The sequence below is a fragment of the Oryx dammah genome, unplaced genomic scaffold (genome assembly GCF_014754425.2).
Source record: "Oryx dammah isolate SB20612 unplaced genomic scaffold, SCBI_Odam_1.1 HiC_scaffold_28, whole genome shotgun sequence".
In the NCBI taxonomy this organism is placed as follows: Eukaryota; Metazoa; Chordata; class Mammalia; order Artiodactyla; family Bovidae; genus Oryx; species Oryx dammah.
Window position 1 is genome coordinate 9158279 of NW_024070212.1, and position 22270 is coordinate 9180548.

At 40.6% G+C, this 22270-nt stretch overlaps 1 protein-coding gene across 2 annotated transcripts in view; it reads left to right on the forward strand.

Moving 5' to 3' along the window:
- The window catches only part of COPA (COPI coat complex subunit alpha), a 45152-nt gene that overhangs the window by 19297 nt on the left and 3585 nt on the right, over positions 1-22270 (forward strand). Inside the window, exons 9-28 of one of the 2 annotated variants that reach the window (XM_040230111.1) lie at positions 243-378; positions 1667-1749; positions 7049-7199; positions 8145-8211; positions 9160-9235; positions 11141-11223; positions 12302-12441; positions 13146-13231; positions 13320-13485; positions 16150-16312; positions 16413-16559; positions 17299-17488; positions 17611-17706; positions 18849-18937; positions 19101-19224; positions 20113-20202; positions 20401-20510; positions 21307-21384; positions 21551-21619; positions 22128-22264. In XM_040230111.1, the coding sequence (XP_040086045.1) occupies positions 243-378; positions 1667-1749; positions 7049-7199; positions 8145-8211; positions 9160-9235; positions 11141-11223; positions 12302-12441; positions 13146-13231; positions 13320-13485; positions 16150-16312; positions 16413-16559; positions 17299-17488; positions 17611-17706; positions 18849-18937; positions 19101-19224; positions 20113-20202; positions 20401-20510; positions 21307-21384; positions 21551-21619; positions 22128-22264 (2281 nt within the window). The remainder of the gene's footprint in view (positions 1-242; positions 379-1666; positions 1750-7048; positions 7200-8144; positions 8212-9159; positions 9236-11140; positions 11224-12301; positions 12442-13145; positions 13232-13319; positions 13486-16149; positions 16313-16412; positions 16560-17298; positions 17489-17610; positions 17707-18848; positions 18938-19100; positions 19225-20112; positions 20203-20400; positions 20511-21306; positions 21385-21550; positions 21620-22127; positions 22265-22270) is intronic. The other variant, XM_040230112.1, reaches the window with a different exon arrangement.

The window sequence follows — 22270 nt, forward strand, 5'->3', positions numbered from 1 at the left end:
GAGAAGGCAGGATAAGAAGATGAAGAATGACAGAGAAGAGGTGCTATAGTTGAGAGGCGGGTCAGAATGAAACAAAGAAATACTTAGAGTCATAAATGAGGAAAATTGACCTATTAGAAAGAAGTGGGATACTACTTAAGACTTTGTAGTATCTAGCATTTGGTTAAAGAATATCATAATTCAAAATCCCAAACTTATAGTAGTAGGGAATTGTGGTGACCTAATTCTTTTTTGTCTTTCAGAATCAAAGGCATGGGAAGTTGATACCTGCCGAGGCCATTACAACAATGTATCTTGTGCTGTCTTCCACCCTCGTCAAGAGTTGATCCTCAGCAATTCTGAGGACAAGAGTATTCGAGTCTGGGACATGTCTAAGCGGTAAGGGGGTTATATAGTGGTGTGTGACCAAACCCAGGAGAAAGCCCCTTTCTCTCTTTTACTCTGTTCTTTTTAAAAATCAGATTAAGAATTTTTGTTTCGTATCATCCTCTGCATATAGAAAAATCAAATTATATTTTATGAAAACTTGAAGGTGAGAGGGTAACAGGCAGGAAGGCCAGGGGTCTCCAAACGGAGGAAATAGCCTTCAAGTGTCAAGACATTTTTATCTCTCTTAAGCGGCAGGAGGAAACAAACTAGTGATATTTTTTTTCCTTCTCTATACAAATTTAAAAGGAGGTTTCTCTTAAAATACTGTGTTGCCATAATGACACCTGGTTTCACCTGAAGTTAACTATTCTCAAACCTTGAGATAGCCAATGCATTTTTTATGGAAGTGTTTGTCTTAAGCTATGCTAATGTGCTATTCATTTACCCCAAACTCTATCTTTAAGTCAGTCCTGCCTAATAGCTCAGAACCTACTTGACAGACTAGTATGTTATACTCAGATGCCCTAATCTATGGAAACGAAACTATTTCTATGGTAACCTGTCCTTCTGCAAGATTCAAGTTAATCATTTTATGGCCCAGGATGAACCATTTGGTGCCAACATTATCCCAAAATGCATCTTATGAGTGAGGGGCCTGGTACCATTCTGAGTTTTAAGACATTCCTTTCTTTTATTAACAGACTGCTAGTGACTATATAACATCCAGCTGAAGACTAACAGGGGGGTACTCTCTCTGCCCCCTTCTGATGCCTATGCCAAAAGCTTTCTCTATCTCCTTATACTTTAATAAAACTATTACACAAAAGCTCTGAGCGATCAAGCCTCGTCTCTGGCCCCAGATTGAATTCTCCTCCGAGGGCCAAAAATCCCGGTGTCTTTGTGTGATTCAACAACAACCTTTCAAAGGGACCCAGAGATTAGCCATCATTTACAAATTTTCCATCAAATAGAAATTTCTGCTTGTGTTCTTTTTCTGCTTTATATTTAAGCAGTTTCTTCTGTAGCTACAGAAATAAGGAATATTAAATGAAAACAGTATGGTAGAAAATTATGATGAGTGGAGAAGTCTTAATATCAAAATAACAGAGTCAGTTTAAAGTCCTCTTTCTGTTCTTTGGTAGAATTTGTGACTGTCTTTATTGAAAATATGCCCCTTCACTGTACTTGATTTACTTTTTATCAGTGTGTTGGCCTACCACTCAATACTCTTGTATGTGATAGGCTGAAGTTTTCTTGGAAATTAATATTTTTCTTTGTATACCTTTTGCTTTCCTAGGACTGGAGTTCAGACATTCCGCAGGGACCATGATCGTTTCTGGGTCTTAGCTGCCCACCCTAACCTTAACCTCTTTGCAGCAGGTAAGGGCCATTTGTTCTCTTTTTCCCTTTGGTTCAGTTTTCAAGACTTGAGAGTGATTCTCCATTAACTTTGTCTCCAATAAGTATATAGTAGGATGACAAGGAAAAGTAAAAGTCTAAGAGCCATGCAGTTGAAGCTTTTCTCCTTTTCCCCCCTATATCTTCTTGGCACAGTGTTCTTTTAGTGTTCTTTTTCCTCCAAAATTCATTTAATAAGGAAGCCCATTCTCTCTCTCTTTTTTGGGTGGGTGGGGGGCACACCATGTGGCTTGTGGGATATTAGTTTCCTGACCAGGGATTGAACCTGGGCCCTTGGCAGTGAAAGCACTGGGTCCTAACTACTGGACTGCCAGGGAATTCTAAAGCCCATTCTCTTTGATTAGTACCTTAGTTCTTTTCTGATGAGGAGACTTAGAGACTAATACTGGACACTTGAGGTTCTCAGACTGAGGAGCTAGAAGCTGAGTGTTACACATTCATTTAGCAGCTGCATACTGAGCATCAGCCCTAGTCTGGGTGCAGGTATTCCAGCAGTGTATAAAGCAATGTCCCTTACTTTATGAAACTTTTTGAGTTAAAATAATTTAATGTATTGTATTTGGTTTGTTAATATTTTGTTAAGGATTTTTGCGTCTGTGCTCATCAGGGATATTGGCCTTTTTTGGGCTTCGTATGGTCTTTGTCAGCTTTTAGTATCAAGGCAATGTTTTATTCATTAAATGAGTTAGGAAGTATTCTTTCCACTTCAGTCTTTGGAATAATTTGAGAAGGATAGGTGTTAACTCTCAATGTTGGTAGAATTTGCCAGTGAAACCATCTGGACTTGGACTTGTGTATTTGGGGAGTTTGTGGGTTACTGATTCAATTTTGTTAGTAGCATTTGGTCTATTCAGGTTTTCTGTTTCTACATGACCCTTTTTTTTCTAGGTTGTCTAATTTGTTGGCATATCATTGTGGTATTCTCTTATAATCCTTTGTATTTCTGTGGTATCAGTTGTAATTTTTCCTCTTTCATTTCTAATTTTATTTGGGCTTTCTTTTTTTGTCATGAGTCTGGCTAAGAGTTTGTAGATTTTATCTTTCAGAGAGCCAATTCTTAATTTTTTTCCTTCCTTTTTTTCTTTGGTTTCTATTTCATTTATTTCTGCTCTAACCTTTATCGTTTCCTTTTCATACTCACTGACCTTTGCTCATTCTTCATTTTCTGGGCTTTTTAATATATTTAGATTGCTTGAGATTTTTCTTTTCTTGGGAACAGACCTGTTTCACTGTGAACTTCCTCTTAGAGCTGCTTTTGCTGTGTCGTATAAATTTTGTTTCCATTTTCATTATTTCCAGGTATTATTTCTTCTTTGTTATTTTTGTTGACCCATTTGTTGTTTGTAGCTTATAGTTTAGTCTCTATGTGTTTGTGTTTTATCTAGATTTCTTCTTGTAGTTGATTTCTAGATTCATACTTTTGTGGTTGAATAAGTCACTTGAAATTATTTCAGTCTTAAATGTATTGAGCCTTGTTTTGTGGCCTAGCTTGTGATCTGTCCTGGAGAATGTTCAGTGTGCACTTGAAAAAAATGTTCAGTTCAGTCTCTCAGTCGTGTCCAACTCTGCAACCCTATGGACTGCAGCATGCCAGGCTTCCCTGTCCGTCACCAACTCCCAGATGGAAAAGAATGTATTCTGTTGGTTTTGGATGGAATGTTCTCTATTAATTCTGTCTGGAAGTGTGTCATTTAAGATCAGTGTTTCCCTATTGATTTTCTGTCTGTATATGACCTGTTCATTGATGTTGGTAGAATATAATGTCCTTTACTATTATTGTGTTATCACTTTCTCCCTTTATGTCAGTTTCTTCCTTTATTTCTATTAATGTTTGTTTTATATATTTAGGTTTTCCTGTGTTGTGTGCTTAAATGTTTGCAAATATTATATCCTCTTGTTGGATTGACCCCTTTATCATTATGCAATGCCCTTTGTCTTTTGATATGATCTTTGTTTTGAAATCTATTTTGTCTAATATGAGAAATGTCCCAATTTTCTTTTCTTTTACATTTGCATGAAATATCTTTTTCCATTCCTTCACTTTCAGTCTGTGTCTTTAAATCTGAAGTGAATCTCTTGTAGGCAGCATATAGATCTCATTTTTTTTTAATCCATTCAGCCACACTGAGTCTTTTGGTTGACACATTTAGTCCATTTACATTTAAAATAATTATTGATAAGTATGTGCTTATTGGAGGAGGGCATAGCAGTCCACTCTAGTACTCTTGCCTGGAGAATGTCATGGACAGAGGAGGAGACTGGAGAGCTATAGGCCATAGGATCGCAAAGGGTCAGACACGACTGAAGTGACTTAGCACAGCACAGCATGGCATGTGCTTATTGACATTATGTTAATTTTTTTCTGGTTTTTGTAGTTCTTCCCTGTTTCTGTCTTGTTCTCTTGGTTTCTTCCCTTGCAGTTTGATGGATTCCTTCAGTGTTAGTATGTGTGGGTTTGTTTCTCTTTATTTTTTGTCTGTCCATTGTTTGTTGTTACCATAAGGTTCATATATATTGAACTGTATGTATATATGTTTATTTTAAGCTGATAGTCACTTAAGTTCAAAGAAATTCTAAAAGCGCTCCATTTTTAACACACACCTTGTTTTTGATGTCATATTTTTATTTTGTGTATCCCTTAACTATTTTTTTAAATTTTTATTTATTTATTGCTTTGTTGGGACTTAGTTGCAGCACACAGGATCTTTCATTGCAGTGTGCAGGCTTCTTTATACTTGTGATATTCAGGTTCAGTAGTTGCGGCTTGGGAGCTTAGATCTCACACCCTGCATGTGGCATCTTAGCTCTCCGACCAGGGATTGAACCCACATCCCCTGCAGTGGAAGGCAGATTCTTAACCACTGGACCACACAGGAAAGTCCCTCCCTCAACTATTTATTATAGTTGATTGTATTACACCTGACCCTTTAACAGTGTGGCAATTAGGGGCACTGACCATCTGTGCAATCTAAAATGTGTGTATAAGTTTACAGTTGAATCTCTGGATGTGTGGTTCCATATTTGAAGATTCAACCAACCATACATATTTATGTAGTATTATCATACATATTTAGTGAAAAAGAACTGCATATAAGTGAGCCAACGCAGTTAAAACCCATATTGTTTAAGGGTCAGCAGTTCTCCCTGTCTTTAAGCTTCATATTAGCTTTTTAAGTGGTTGATCCACTGCTTTTACTATGTGTTTGCTTTTACTAGTGAGATTTTTCCTTTCATTCATTTATTTTTTTTATTTTATTATTACATTTTACTTTTTATTTTGTTTTTTCATTCATTTTTCTTATTTCTACTTGTGGCCTTTTCTGTTTAAAGGAGGCCTTAACATTTCTTGTAAGGCTGCTTTAGTTGTGGTGAATTCTGTTAAGGTTTTGCTCGTGATAGCTTTGCTGGATAAGTAGTACGTCTTTTCCTTTCAGCACTTTAAATGTATCGTGCCATTCCTTTCTGGCCTGTAAAATCAGCTGATAGTCTCACAGGATTTTTCTTGTATGTGATTGTTTTTCTCTTGCAGCCTTTGAGATTCTCTCTTTAACTCTTGCCATTTTAATTAAAATACGTCATGGTGAAGATCTCTTTGGGTTCATCTTATTTGGAAATCTCTGTGCTTCCTGGCCCTTGATATCTATTTCCGCAGGTTAGGGAAGTTTTCAGTCGTTATTATTCAAATAAACTGTCTGTTCCTTTCTCTCCTTTGGGAATCCTGTAATGCGAAAGTTAGTATGTTTGGTGTTGTCCCAGGAGTCCCTTAAGTCTCCTCACTTAAAAAAATCTTTTTTGCTGTTCTGATTGGTTGATTTCCACTATTCTGTCTTACAGATTGCATATCTGTTCTTCTGTTTCATCTAATTTGTTGATTCCCTGTAGCGTAATTTTTCAGTTATTGTAGTCTTCACTTTTGATTGGTTTTCTTATATTTTCTAAGTCTTTGTTATCACTGAGTTCTTCCATTCTTCTCTCAAGTTTGGTGGGCATTATTATGATTGCTTCTTTGAACTCTTTATCAGGTAAATTACTTACCTCTTTCATTAGGGTTTTTTCCTGGGGTTTGTTTAGTTTGGAACATCTTGTCTCTTCATTTTGAATGACTTTTGGCATTTGTTTCTATGGATTTAAGCAAAACAGCTACCTCTCCTGGTCTTAAGGAGTGGCCTTGTGTGAGAGCATCTCCTGTGTAGAACGCACCTGGTGGCTTTGGCAGGCTGGCTGGAGCTGGAGTGCACTGGGCAGGCGTAGTCCCTGGGGAGTGTGGGCCGGTAGACATCTTGCTGGGGTGGCTGGGGCTGGAAATGGGCCTGGGGCAGTCCCTAGGGAGCGCTGTGCCTGAGGCCATGGAACTTTTATTTGTAGTAAAGGGAAGTAGACCCATAAAACAATGAATATGTGAAACATTGTGTGGTGAAAACTGCTTTAAAGGAGAGTTAAGCAAAAGTAGGTGGGAGAGAGAGGGCAGTGTGTGGGACTGCTGCTTTGGAAAAGTGAAGGGGGGTGACAGATGCACTGACAGTAGGAACGGCAGATACAGAGACCGTGATGTGAGAGGTGCTTAACATGTTGAGGAGCATCAGTGTGGCCAGTAATGCGTGGAGTAATAGGAGGGAAGACCTAGGCAGAATGGACTTTGCCTTGTAGGCCGTTAGAATTCAAGATTTTATCCTGAATGAATGGAAAGCCATTGGAAGGTATTGGGTACGGAAGTGACATGATCTGGTTTATGTGTGGAGTGCACACTTGGAGGACAAAGACTGAAAGTTTTTCTGAAGGATTGATAATGCTGATAGAGAAAAGTGAAACGTTTTTAAAAAGAATCAGGTAGCCTTTTTAAACTAGTATCCATTTATTCAGCACATACCTTTTATGTTCATTATATGATAGTGACTGGGGAATGATGGAAATTATTGTAATTTATGCCTTCAGGGAGCTCAGTGTATGGTGGGGGTGCTATACCTGAACAATTAGAGTGCACGATAAGTGCTATGATGGAGGTTTGTACAGGCTGTTAGGAGAACACAAAGGAGGACTTGTCTAATGGGCCAGTACGATAGAGTGAGTATTGGGAAAGGACTTACAGGTGTTCACTTGAATAAAAATTCCAAGAAGTGTGGGAATTCAGACAAGGATTGCATTTAAATGTCTTAACTTTGTTTGTAGCATACATACACAGTCATTATCTTCATGTATCTGCTGTTTCCAGTTTTCTTTCTTACCTGCAGCTAATTCTTTCCTCCCTTTCCCTGTGGCCCAGGCCATGATGGTGGCATGATTGTATTTAAACTGGAACGAGAACGGCCAGCCTATGCTGTTCATGGCAATATGCTCCATTATGTCAAGGACCGATTCTTACGTCAGTTGGATTTCAACAGCTCCAAAGATGTAGCTGTGATGCAGTTGCGAAGGTAAATTAGACTTAATTCTTCCCTCCAAATTGTCTCATCTGTTACCATGATACAGTACCTACAAACTGGACGCTTGTTCTTTTAACAACATTTTGGATCTATCTCTTGTCACAGATAGAATCCCCAGGGCATGTTGGGCAAGGTCATGAGACAAATGGGAGCGCCCCTGTTAAGAATGTTAGAGATCCTGAGAAAAGGAAATCATACAGCTAGTTTGGCAGGTGTCTTGAAAACTGGAGAAAGTTGCCTGGTTGAGAGTAGGTAGCCCAACTTGGTGACAGACCTGTTTGCCTTTATTTGGCATTTCTTTTCTATAACTCTTTCTTTGCTTTTTGGCAAAATGCACACAACTCTAAACCAGAATATATGTCTCTGGAAACTCTTAACTCTGAAGATATGATAACCTCTGAGGTGCCTGGGAAAAGGAGCTATCCTCTTGGAAAGCCAGCTGTATTAGCATGCTGAAACATTCATGGTAGCAAGCTTTGGCATAAGGGTTTGACAGTCACCCTCCAGCATTACTACAATAAAAAGATGGGTTTATGTTAATATTCCAAGGGACAGGAGAAACTAGCCCAGAGCAAATCACATCATGTTACTCTGTGGTGTCCACTGCAATTATGTGTAGGAATTTGTACCCAGGAAGGACCAGTCCCACTCACTACAGTGAGTGCTCACCATACCTTCTGTTGAATAAATAGACATGTACTAGGAGAGCTTTTTAAAAACACTTCACTCAGAGCTGAAAGAGGGGAGTCCCTAAGTCTTAAAGGAAGGAAGAAATAGATGCATTATTCATTAATTTTTTATTCTTGATTATAAAAGTGATAAGTATATGTGTAAACATTAGATAAGAAAGAAGGAAGTACAGGAGTAATGCCTTTTTTCCTGTTTTTATTATATCTCTTTCCTAAATTTCTTTTTTCTTGGTATACATATCTCTAGTGGTTCCAAGTTTCCAGTGTTCAGTATGTCGTACAATCCAGCAGAAAATGCAGTCCTACTCTGTACAGTAAGTAAACCTCCTAGCATTTCCTCATTTCCCATAGGTCTGTTTCTCATGCCCTTAGAGGATCTCTGATGGCTTCTTAGAATCTATTTAATGGTCATTTTGAGAGAGCTGAAATAGTAAACAGAGGCTCAAACCAGGTAGACTTCAGTTCTCATGTTCAGGGTTTGTGTACTTACATCTGTCATAAGGTTGACAACTTCTAAACTTAATGGAGCATCAAGTTGAACCACCCAAATCACTAAAAGTAATTTGAAAGTATGTTTGGGGCTATATCCTATGCAAAGGAGATGGTTATCTTGATCTCTCTATTTGGGTGAAAATAGTAGAGCGGATTTTGAGACGCATTCCTTTCATTATTGTTATCTTGGGGCCTCATTTCTTGCCATACAATTTTTTTAAAAAAAGAAACAACATTCTAATTTTAGTGCCCTGGTTGCCAAATCAGAAGAATGAAAACTTCTTTTTCCCAATAGGACTTCTAGTTTCTGATCCCAGTCCTTTTTCAATATGTAACTGTCCCATATTTTCCTCATGGCAATTTTCTTTAATGTCTTTTTTTTCCCTTCAAACAGACTTTAAGTTGATGAGTTTACTCAGGTGGGCCATTGGAATATTGGTCTCTTAATCTGTTAATTTGTGGAAGAGAACAGTCCTTGCTTTCATTCAGAAACTATCTATGTTTTTGGAAGATAAAAGGAAAAGTTACGAAGAGTTGGACATGACTTAGTGACTCCAACAAAAGCAACAAAACTTATGTGAAAGCTGAGTTCTCTGGCAATGCGCCCTATAATTTTTAGCTGTAGAAGCATCCAAATGTCCTCTGAGTGAAGGGTGTGAAGAGTATAGTTTCAGATTGCTATCTGTGTAATGATACTGTTTTCTGTGTCAGAGTAAACTGGTATCTTGGGGACTCCTACTAACAATTTAATTTCTCCCATTCCTCTACAGAGAGCCAGCAATTTAGAAAATAGTACCTATGACTTGTATACCATCCCCAAGGATGCTGACTCCCAGAATCCTGATGGTAGGCATCTCTTTGTGTACCCAGCTCTGCTCCTAGCTCTCCTCACCCACATCGTCTCTTCTCTTCAAGGTTTTCATTCCATCCCCAGGCCATGGCCACATCACTCATGCCTGTTGGCAGGCGCTGCTGCCAATTGCATCGGAGGCGACCACAGTGTGAAATATTCATGTTCCTCCTCCATTTCATTACTCCAGCTAGATATATATATTTTATAATTTGGTTATTAGACACTCTCCATTTTCTCTTTCAGCACAGCATGTTATCTTAGTTTATTGTCAGCTGATATGACTTTCACCCTGGTAGTTCCATTTATTTAAAAATGTGGTTCCAATCTTGCAATGTCTCATCCTGGGACTAGGGATTTATGCTCTCCCATCCATATCCAGATCCGATTTGCTTCCTTTTGCATGTCAAAACGATGAGGCTGTTAACAGCCCCACACCCCACCAGGGATCCCAGGATCCAGCTGAGACCCTGCCTGCCTCTTCCATCACCACCATCCCTTGTTAATGTCCTTACCATTAGCACTTGCTGACAAAACGTTCTCAGAATAGATTTGAGTCCCACTATGCTTCCTTTAGTGTACTTCCTCCAGTGGATTTGTAGGGCAGAGGCTTGCGCCCCAGGTCCCTACTCTTAACAGCATACTTCCATGATATTCCAGACCCTATCAACAAAGTCTGAGAGAGATTTTGCTAGTTCTGCCCTATTGTGGGTGCTCCTGTGTCATGATTGCTGCTAATATGATCACTGTTCTGTAAGTGTGGTCATGGTGAGAAGAGAGAAAACCTATATGTCTTTGGTATCCATAAATGAAAAGTCTCCCTTATAAATTAATCAGTTGAGCCATTTCTGACCAGTTTTTTTATTTGGTCCCTGCTTATCCATCCCCTTGCTTCCTTTCCCCATCTGTTTACAGTTAAATAGAGTCTAAAATATTTTTGCTTTCTCTTATAACCACTTTTATTTTCTCCTTTCCATTTTATGAAGTAGATGATAATTATTAAAGGAATAAAGTTACAGTCCAATGATAGGGAGCATAGAGGAAGAGAAAGAGCAAAAGCTTGAATAATGTGGTCCTCCAGCCTCTTGAAAATGGGGCTGTTGTGATAATAATTAATTTTGTTAAAATTGCCTGAGAGCTCTGGTTGTCAAGGGGGCCCTGGCAAGGCTGGCCAGCGTGTACTGTCCAGTGTCCTGCTGATACTGACACAGAGTATTGAGTGCATCCTTCTGTGTATCCCCTTTGAAGTTTCCCAGAGGGTGGAGTGCCTGTTTAGAATTCTAATTAGTCAGTGAAATACTTGGAAACTAAGAAGCATTTTGTAACTTTCTTCCTGGTATTAAGAATGATTGATTGACATTAATGGAGCAACAACTTGGTGCAAAATTCTGCGCAGCATAGAGCTGCCTGGCTTTAGTTAGGAACTCTGCCCCACCCTGCTCTACTAGGAGGTCTGTATTTGCATGTTAAAAGCAGCAGAGCAGCTGGGTCCTGGAGAGAGAGCTGGGTCTCTCCTCTAGCTTGCTGAGACAGGAGGTCCAAGATACTCACAGGCTGCTTGCTTTGTGCCACAGCTTGGCCAGAGAGGCCCTGCTCGTTAGCTTGATGGAGTGCGCTGTCTCCCAAGATGGGTGGTCCTTCTCTGCCAGTATATGGTGTTGGCGCAAATCACTTGGCCTAGAGAAAAGAGGCTTGGCAGGGGTAGAGGTTGGAGTTTGGAAGGGACTGGTGGGGAAAAGTCCCTGACAATAGCCTCAGGTTATGGCTGAATTAGTTAGGAAGCAGCTGAACTGGCAAAGCCAACATGGCAGCCAGCAAGACTGGCAGCTTCATGGCACCTGACTGTGTCACCTGCCAGTAGCTTACCACATGCTCCTGCCCTTTGGTTTTGTTCTTCTTAGCTCCTGAAGGGAAACGATCCTCAGGCCTGACAGCTGTTTGGGTTGCTCGAAATCGGTTTGCTGTCCTAGATCGGATGCATTCGGTGAGTTAAGACTAAAAAGGGTAATTAATTTGGGGAGTGTAGTGGCAGTGACCTCTGTATTGCAAAATAAAGAGCATGATTTTTCTCTTATTCTCCCTTGGGCAGCTGTTTTCCTTGTGTATTGGCTTCTTTCTCCTAAAAATGTGAAAGTGTTGGTCCCTTAGTTGTGTCCCCATGGACACAACAAAGTATTAGTCCCTGTTGCCACCCCACGGATTGCAGCCTGCCAGGCATCTCTGTCCATGGGATTCTCCAGGCAAGAAGAAGTAGGAGTAGGTAACCTTTCCCTTCTCCAGGGGATCTTCCCAACCCAGGGATTGAACCCAGGTCTTCTATACTGCAGGCAGATTCTTTACCATCTGAGCCACCAGGGAAGCCCTCTTTCTCCTTAGTTCTACCCCATACCCCTTGGGGGAAAAAGGCCTTAAAAGTGATTTGATTGGGTGGAGGATCACTGTGGCTCTGGGCTTAAGAACCAAGTGAAACTCACTCCTGATTACACAGGGGCCAAGAAAACATCAAATTTGAAATAGGTGAGCTGGGAAGTCCCCGGCAGTCTAGTGGTTAGGACTTAGTGCTTTTACTGCTGGGGCCAGAGTTCAGTCCCTGGCCAGAGAACTAAGATCCCGCAAGCCGTGCAGCCTGGGCCTGTCCCCCCACCCCGCACCCTGCACCCAATAGGTGAGCTGGATAAGGAGTAGATCCTCTGCCTTATCCTGCTACATCCATTGGTATTTAAAATGTAATGGATTCTTAAAAAGTTAAGCAACGCTCTCTCGAGAAAATATTTAACAAAAATTTAAGCCCCAGAAGTGCTCTGTTCTCTCTCTGGTTGATTAAGGAATTCAGATTTTAGTTAGACTTCATAGGATATTTTAACTGAAGAAATAAAAAAGGCTATTAAGACCCTATCAAGAGGATCTTAGCTAGAGTGGTCTACATATAGTGGTGATTGACCTGGACAGCCAGAAAAAAACAAATGGTTTATCAGAGCTGAGGAATAATTGCTAAGGGACATTGTCACCTGTCATCATCTTACATGTATTCCTCTTAACCCCACCTTTTATACTCATTTCAGCTTCTGATCAAGAATCTAAAGAATGAGATCACCAAAAAGGTACAGGTGCCTAACTGCGATGAGATTTTTTATGCTGGCACAGGCAACCTCCTGCTTCGAGATGCAGAATCCATCACGCTCTTTGATGTACAGCAGAAGCGGTAACATGTCAGATATCCCTAAGCACACAGGTTTATAGTTGGGGAGAGTGGAAATCTTTAGTGGGAGCTTTTCTCCCCAAGTAAGTTTGACTTGTGGCTTGACCAATTTTTGTGCTATAATTCTAAGGCTCTTTCTCATCACTTTTTTCCCTCTGTGATCACCCTCCTTCCTGTACACACACACACAAGCGTTACAAGGGGCTTGTTAATTTGTTTTCAGAGCATTTATCTGAACAAAGATAGCTCTTGGGACTTAGGATAATAGGATCACAGGAATGAATGGCATAGTTCCTATACTTAAAGGAGCTTATGGTGCAGTGGTGAAAATAGACATACACAAGTTCCGAATAACACATGGAAATGAGGGTCAGGGAGTTGAGGAAGGTGGAAGTGTACAGTGTAAGCCAAAATATTTGTCACCGAACTGTAATACAAAAATGCTTATTTGGTATTAAGAAATTAGGGGGAGAATGGATACATATGTATCTACGGCTGAGTCCCTTTGCTATTCACTTGAAACTGCCACAACATTGTTAATCAGCTATATGCCAGTACAAAATGTTTTTGGTGTTAAAAAATTAATTAAATTATATAAAAAAAGAAGAAATTAGGGTTTACATAAATTTGGAGATGAAAAGGAGGTAAGTCATAACCTGGAACAAGGGAATCAGGCCCACTCATGTTTGCCCTTCTCTCTATCCCAGGACTCTGGCATCTGTGAAGATTTCCAAGGTGAAATATGTTATCTGGTCAGCAGACATGTCCCATGTAGCACTACTGGCCAAACATGGTAAGTCTTCATTATATCCACCCTGATTTAGAGACCAGCCCCTCCCTCCCCATCCCTGCCAGTCTACTTCACTCACCCTGTCCAGCAGAGCACTCATGTCCTATGCCTCTTACAGCCATTGTGATCTGTAACCGCAAACTGGAGGCTCTATGTAACATTCATGAGAACATTCGTGTCAAGAGTGGGGCCTGGGATGAGAGTGGGGTATTTATCTATACCACAAGCAACCACATCAAATATGCTGTCACCACTGGGTAAGTTAATTATCTGAAATACAGGATGGGAGAAAGTGTGTTCTTAAAATCACTATCCTGTCTCAAGAGACATACTGAAGTCCTCCTTGAACTGTCTTTATAGAAAAGCATTGTTTGGCATATATGTGCTGGAGGCATGAGAGCATTCTTTTTTCAGTTCTTTTAAAATTGTGTGAAATATGACACAAATATAGAAAATTATACATATTATAAATATATGAAATAGCAAACAGTTATATAATGAACATCTGTGTAGCTGCCACCCAAGTTAAGAAATAGAACATTTCCCTTTGCCATGTGGTCCCTATTGATCACAACCCTCTCTCCTCACCACACAAAGAAAACGTTATTCTGACTTTTATGATCATTTCTTCCTTGCTTTTCTTTGCAATTTTACCACCATTATTTTTCGAACTTCATGTTAATTAAATCATGCTGAATATATTTCATATTTTGCTTGTTTTGCTCAATATATTGTTTGTAAGATTCATCCATGTTATAGGTCTAATTTATTTGTTTTCATTGTTGTATAATACTCTGTTATATGAATATAGCACAGTTTATCAGTTCTATGCTAGACCAATAGTTGGGGATTTCTAGGTTTTGGCTATTAGGAACAATGTTCTTTTAAACATCATATGCGCATACATTGCTCTAGGGCATTTCCCTCGAGCAGAATTGCTGGGTCATAGAACATGCTTATCTTCACATTTGCTCACTAATGTGAAAGAGTGGTTTTAGCAATTTGCATGCCCCCCCAGCATTGTATAAAAGTTTACTTGCTTGTCACCCTGGCCAGCACTTGCCTTTGTCAGACTCATTTTTGACTGGCAGTTATGTGATATATTTTGTAATTTTACGTTGCTATTATCTGATTCCCAAGGAGACTGGACAACTTTTTTTATTTAGCCATCCATTAGTATTTCCTTTCCTATGAATTTTGTTCAAGGCTTTTATCCTTCATTTAAATAAGTTATCCTTGTTCATTTATTATAGGAGTTCTTTATTTATTTGAATATTGGTCCTTTGTGACGGCAATGTATTGCAAACACTAATATCACCTCCCATTCTGCTGCATATTTTTTGATTCTTTTGAGATCCTTTAATGAACAGATGTTCTTAATGTAGTTGAGTTTATGCATCTTATCATTTATGGATGTCAAGTTTTGTGTCCTATTTAAAAAATCTTCTGACTCCAAGATCATAAGAACATTCTTTTACCTCTTCCTATGACAACTTTATAGTTTTGCCTTTTGCATCTAGGTCTATAATCTACCTGAAGTTGATTTTTGTATATGGTGTAAGGTGTAGTGGGCTCAGCTTTACTTTTTCATAAGGACACTCAGTTTTGTACCAGCATCATGTACTGAAAAATACCAACTTTTTCCCATAGTTCTGCAGAGCCATCTTTGTGATATATGAATCACATTTACAGAAATGCAAAGATGTGTTTTCTTGTGGTCTTTTGTCTATCTGTGATCGAATTCTGCACTGTCTTGAGTGTTATAATTTTGTAAGTCTTTACATCTGATAAAAGAAAGTGAAAGTGTTAGTCTCTCAATTGTGTCTGACTGTCTCGGGGGACTATAGCCCCCAGGCTCCTCTGTCCATGGAATTCTCCAGGCAAGAATATTGGAGTGGGTTGCCATAGTAGGTCCACAAATCTTTTCCACTTTATTTTTAGTTTATTAGGCTATTTTCAAATAATTTGAACTTCTCTATTGTATTTTTGTTTTCTATTTCTTAATTTCTACTATTGGCTTTATTTTTTTCCTTCCAAGTATATTCTTTGTTTTGACTTTTAAAAGAACAATAAAATTTTTGAGATGGATACTTATTAATTTTTAGTCTTTATCCTAATATTAAACATATAGAGCTCATTAATTTTTGAGTATTCTTCTAATATGTGAGTACTTAACACTATAAATTATCCTTCAAGTATTGTGTTAGCTATAGTCATAAGTTTTCATTTGTAAACTTTTAATTTTCATTTAGTTTAAAACATCACACGCTTTGCATCATTTCTTTGTATGTCAGAAGTCTTCACATGTACCTGTCTTCTACTCTCACTTATAGCTTATAAGGAAGGATTTACCTGTTCATGGTGGTGTAGTGGTGCTTCTCTGGTGGCTTAGTAGTAAAAGAATCTGCCTGCAGTGCAGGAGACCCAGGTTCAATCCCTGGGTCCGGAAGATCCCCTGGAGGAGGGCATGCCAACCCAATCCAGTACTCTTCTAGAGAATCCCATGGACAGAGGAGCCTGACAGGCTACAGTCCCTAACATCAGAGAGTCAGACACAACTGAAGTGACTAAGCAGTCGCAGCAGTGGTCCAGTGATTCTATATCAGAACTTAAGATTTTTAACTTTCAGGTCTGGTTCTGATAGCTGTATCTCTTAGATTGTAGAGTATTAGCTTATAAAGAGAAATCATACCATCTGCCCCATCTTTTCCCACTTCACACTAGAGAATAAAATAAGTAAGTCTGGCATTTAGTTCTGCTCTTTTTTGATTCACTTCACATCTATACCATTGTTCAAATGGCACTTGAGAAAGGGATAATGAGAAGATAAAAGACTAGGTCCTAGACTTGTCTTACTTCCTTATAGGCTGGATTTACCCATGCATTTGCTGAAAAGTGTGCTCTTTAACTCTTATTCTTAGGGACTATGGGATCATCCGAACTCTGGATTTACCTATCTACGTCACGCGGGTGAAGGGCAACAATGTATATTGCCTGGACAGGGAGTGTCGTCCTCGGGTGCTCACCATTGATCCCACTGAGTTCAAGTTCAAACTGGCCCTGATCAACAGAAAATATGACGAGGTATGAAATGAGGAAGCATATTAGGGTTATTGAGAGGGCAGTGCTCCTTTTTTCCTATAAATGACCTCTGTTTCCTGCCTACCCCGCCCCAAATGTCTAGGTGCTGCACATGGTGAGGAATGCAAAACTCGTAGGCCAGTCTATCATTGCTTATCTCCAGAAGAAGGGGTATCCTGAAGTGGCGCTGCATTTCGTCAAGGATGAGAAAACTCGCTTCAGTCTGGCACTGGAGTGTGGAAACACTGAGGTGAGAGGAGTAGAGTTAGAAGCCCCGTATTGTGGTAGAGGAGGCGAAGGGGTTCCCGTGGCCTTAGGAAGACATTATTCTGGGCTTGCTTCTTCAGCCAGTGTAATGAATTTTAGGATTTTTTAAGTTGTTGAGCCATCTTCCTGTTGCTTATTTGCCCATTTTTGCTTCTGCCACAGCATTTCTACTGTTGTTGTCATTCTGAGTTAGTCTGAATTCAGTAACTTTTACAACAGAAGCATGATAGCATAGAATTGGAAAAATCTCATTGTTTCCTTGACCTTGATTTGCCGATTGGCTGTTTGGATGAAGGAACACTTACTAAAGGCTGAGGTCTAGAGTCTGTAAACATTATTTTTAAATGGATGGAAATAGTTCTGAACTTCCTGCTTCCATTACTACTTCTGAGGAGCCACATTGTTCGTCAGACCTGGCAGATAGGAAATATGATAGCTAACCAAGAATTGACTGAATTGGAATCAGCAACTGCTCGAAAATGATTTTGTTGTAAATTTCTGAGGAGGAGGATAATGTGATGTGATACTTCGATCCATGGATCCTAAGGGATCCTATTTGTTGATTGAATTTTCAGTAGAATTACTGAAAGCAAAGCTAGGAGGAATGAAGTATAAAGAGTTGCTTGGGAGATTTATTTAGAGATGGACATTTTGACTGCAGACCCTGGTTTTCAGTCATAATAACCTCCAACTTGTTACCTCTAATCCTGGGGATTCTTTAGATTGCTCTGGAAGCTGCCAAAGCACTGGATGACAAGAACTGCTGGGAAAAGCTGGGAGAGGTGGCCTTACTACAGGGGAACCACCAGATCGTGGAAATGTGCTATCAGCGCACCAAAAACTTTGACAAACTTTCCTTCTTGTACCTTATCACTGGCAACCTAGAGAAACTTCGCAAGATGATGAAGATTGGTGAGACCCCAGAAACTAAGGATAGGAAGAGGGGTCCTTGTGGGGAGGAAGATGGCAAATAGAGGCAAGAGAGAACTTGAGAGAGAAGACCTAACTTAGTGCCTGTTACTGTCTTGGTGCAGCTGAGATCCGAAAGGACATGAGTGGCCATTATCAGAATGCTCTCTACCTGGGAGATGTGTCCGAGCGGGTGCGGATCCTGAAGAACTGTGGGCAGAGTAAGTATCCAGAACTCACTTGGGGTGGGGGGGCGGCCTTAGGAAGTACTTCCTTTATGGCAGGTTATTTATGTGTAGTGGTGAGGGGATTTCCTTCATTGCACATTTTTCAGAAGAGACCGCATGCTCCTACCATGCTCAGAAGACTTCCTTCAAAGCCAAATGGAGGGACAGCCAGAAAATATAGTTTTTCTAGACACTGGTAGGAAAATAGCTAATATCATGGGGAAAGTGGATTTTAAAAGATCCTGGAGCAGATACTGTAGTAAATGTAGTCGGTTGAATGCCATTAGAGTTTTTATTATTTACTTCAAGTCTGGGGGTTTTACTCATAGATTTATTTTATATTTAAGGGATATTTTTTGAGAACCCACTGTATATACCAACCATCACACTAGCACTTGAGATACATTAGGGAATAAGAAAGGTGAAAGATGTGGTTTGGACCAAGGTGCTACCTGTGAACAGCTGAGCAATGGTCAGATTTGGCATATATTTTAAAGGTTGAACCAACATGATTTGTTGAAGGGGACTGATGTGAGATGTGAAAGAGAAGAGAAAGGAATGAGTTCAAGGTTCTTGTTAACACTGATAGATCTTAAGGATAAGCAACTGTTTTAGTTATTTATTGCTGTATAGCTAGTTACCCAAAACAGTAGTTTAAAACAATAAACATTGATTATCTCAGTTTGCAGTGCCTCTGGCTCACTAGCTTTCATTAGGCTGCAATCAAGGTGTTGGCCAAGACTGCAGACTTCTCAAGGCTCAAGTGGAGGAGGATCCACTCCCACGTTCACTGTGTAGCTGTGGGCAAGCCTTGGGTCCTCACTGGCTATTCGCTGGGAGACGTCAGTTTTCTGCTATGTAGGCTTTCCACAGGGCGGTTCACAGTATGGCAGCTGGTTTTCCTTAGAGCAGGTTGGGGCACCTCAGATTAAGCCATATCTTTGTATCCTAATTTCAGAAATGACATCCCATCATTTCTCCCATGTGCTGGTCATTAGAAGTGAGTCAGTAAGTCCAGCCCACACTTAAGGGAAGCAGATTATGCCAGGACTTGAATACCGGGAGGCTGACATCAGGACGCTGATGGGGGTACACTTGGAAGTGCACCTTTACCACACAGTCTGTTTTCTTCACAGAGTCACTGGCGTATCTCACAGCTGCTACCCACGGCTTAGACGAAGAAGCTGAGAGCCTGAAGGAGACATTTGACCCAGAGAAGGAGACAGTGAGTCTTTATGTAAAGTGTCTCTGATTACAGGATTAACTCTGATATCTTGGGACTATTTAAACTTACAAATGTCACTCCCACTGAGATCAAAGAAAGCTCCACAACCTCCCCTACAATGTTCCTGAGAGCTGTTTGCTTTTAACCTTCTTCTGCCTTCCAGATCCCAGACATTGACCCTAATGCCAAGTTGCTTCAGCCACCTGCACCTATCATGCCGTTGGATACCAACTGGCCCTTATTGACTGTGTCCAAAGGGTTCTTTGAGGGCTCCATTGCCAGCAAGGGTAAATATCCACTTCTTCCATTGCATTTTTGTTGTGTGCTTGTTTTGTGAGAAACTGTTCTAGAGAGTACCCTTAGCCATAATGTCCTTTCCATCTGTTCTTTTTTCTGTGCGACGCCTCATGGAGCACTGAGATGCCAATCAGAGTTATTGTACAGCCTTTTAAACACTAAATAAAAGCATGCTGAGATCATGAAAATTCAGAAAATAGGAGGGAAAGAGCTCTCTTAGTTCATGCTTCTAACAACCACTGTTAACTTTTGGTGTATTTTCTTAGGTTTTACCATATATGTAGTCATACTCTCCATTCTGTGTTTTATCATTCATGACATACAATCTTAAGATACAAACCTCAGCTCCCTCAGTTCTGTCATGTGAGTATACCCACTGCCACTCTTAGCTTTACACTGTTTGCTTGGAAAAGTCTATTAATGTATTTTTTCCGAGTTTCTTGGCAGCTAAGAACCTACCTAAGTAGACCGTGGGCATTTTGTGCCCAGTGCTGCTCTTTCCTCTACATCCTCCCCTCTAACCTTTGTCCTCACGCCCTGTTTACACAATAGTGGTGCTAACTTAGCAAAGATCTCAGCAAGAAATGCCAAGAATTGGTACCGAAGGCTTGTTAGTAAAAAGATTGTTTAAGAGGCAGTTTTTGGTAGCAGGAAGGTCAGTTGTTTTCATCTGTCTTCCGTTCCTTCATTCTGTGAAACCTATGCCAACCTGCAAGTTAGCATGACACAGATACCACAAAAACAAATAATAAACAAAAACAGTAAGTAGACAAAGCATTGGCACCTGCTTCTGTAGGGATACATCTTGCCTGCAGAGGAGGCCGGATCTCAGAGTTAACCGACTGTAACCAGCTCCTTTCTGTCCCTTCGCGCTGTAGGGAAGGGAGGCGCGCTGGCTGCTGACATCGACATTGACACTGTTGGTACTGAGGGCTGGGGAGAGGATGCCGAGTTGCAGCTGGATGAAGGTAAGGTGCTCATCTCAGGCTGTTTTCGCCAGATGGGCTCCTTGGAGTGGGACTGGGCTGTAGGAATTCTGCAAGGTCCTGGACAATGGGATCCCAACATTTTTCTTGCCTTTGGCTAAAATTGTCATGTTGCAAATCTTGCCTTTGGCTAAAATTGTCATGTTGCAAATCTATTGTGTGCCTGGATTTTCCTTACAGATGGGTTTGTGGAGGCTACAGAAGGCTTGGGGGATGATGCTCTTGGCAAGGGACAAGAAGAAGGAGGTGGCTGGGACGTGGAAGAAGATCTGGAGCTTCCTCCTGAGCTGGTGGGTAGAATTCTCACCCTTGTATGGTTCTCTCCATTTCCCCCTGTGGAAGCCAATGGCCTTGTCACCCCCTGACCCCTGTCCTAAGGACCCCAAAAGGGAGGAGATCTAGATCCTCCTAATCTGCTCTTTATCTCCCACTTGAAAGATAGAAGAACATAACTAGGGTTGTGCAATGGCAGCTTATGAAAAGGCAGCAAGCTTTTTTGTGTGAATTGGAGCTTTTGGTATACAGCTTTTGTTACAGCTACTGAAATTTCTACTATTTTGAGAATCATCTTCCACAACCACCACCCCTCACCAGCAGAGGCTGGGAATAAGATTTTGTTTAGATTTATCAGGACAAATTGATGCTTTTGAAGCATCAATTGAAGAATTGATGCTTTTGAACTGTGGTATTGGGGAAGACTCTCGAGAGTCCGTTGGACTGCAAGGAGATCTAACCAGTCCATTCTAAAGGAAATCAGTCCTAAATATTCATTGGAAGGACTGATGCTGAAGGTGAAACTCCAATACTTTGGCCACCTGATGCAAAGAGCTGACTCATTGGAAAAGACCCTGATGCTGGGAAAGATTGAAGGTGGGAGGAGAAGGGGACGACAGAGGATGAGATGGTTGGATGGCATCACCGACTCATTGGGCATGAGTTTGAGTAGACGGAGTTGGTGATGGACAGGGAGGCCTGGTGTGCTGCAGTCCTTGGGGTTGCAAAGAGTCGGATGCTACTGTGCGACTGAACTGAACTGGACAGGACAAATTGCTTGAATGACTTAAAAAATTTCTCTTTTTCCCCTAGGATATACCCCCCGGGGCAGCTGGTGGAGCTGAGGATGGGTTCTTTGTGCCTCCAACCAAGGGAACCAGCCCAACTCAGGTAAGCAGAGAAATATAGCCCTGTAGGGATAAATGTTTCTGAGGTGACTGTACTTGATTACATGTGTAAAGAATATTGACACTCTTCTGTTACAGATACAGAGTAGGATTGTTGGGAAGAGAAAGAGCAAAATTTCACTTGTCTTGGGTTTTCTGTTCCTTGTTAGATCTGGTGTAATAACTCTCAGCTTCCAGTTGATCACATCCTGGCCGGCTCTTTTGAAACAGCCATGCGAGTGAGTCTTAAAGTTACCTTGGCTTTCACTGAATGTGCCTGGGGTCCCAGGGGGATGGCTGACTCATCTTAAACAGATGGAAATTATTATACCCACAAGGGCAGAGGTGTATATGTATCACCTCTTATCTGCTTTCAGTACGGCTTAGTAATCTCTTAAAGTAGATTCTTCCAGCCATTTTCCACTGGTTTATAACCTGGTTTCTGGCTCACATCAATGAAGTCAGCACCCCTTCACGAACAGGTGTGTGTTTTGAACACTAAGCCATGTGCTGTGGTAGCAATAACAGTACCAACAGCTGCAGCAACCACTAACACTTAATGTTGACTGTTTGCCATTCACTATCATGAATGCTTTATGGGTATTATTAAATGAAGTAGATCTTATAATTAAATATAATTTATTGATGAGGAACCAAGTAGAGAGAACTTAAATACCTTGCCCAAGGTCAACTAGTTTTTAAGTAGCAGAGCTCAGATCCCTATGTTTCCTCCCTCTTGTATTCCAGCTCCTTCACGACCAAGTAGGGGTAACCCAGTTTGGCCCCTACAAGCAACTGTTCCTGCAGACCTATGCCCGAGGCCGTACCACCTATCAGGCTCTGCCCTGCCTGCCCTCCATGTATGGCTATCCTAATCGCAATTGGTAAGG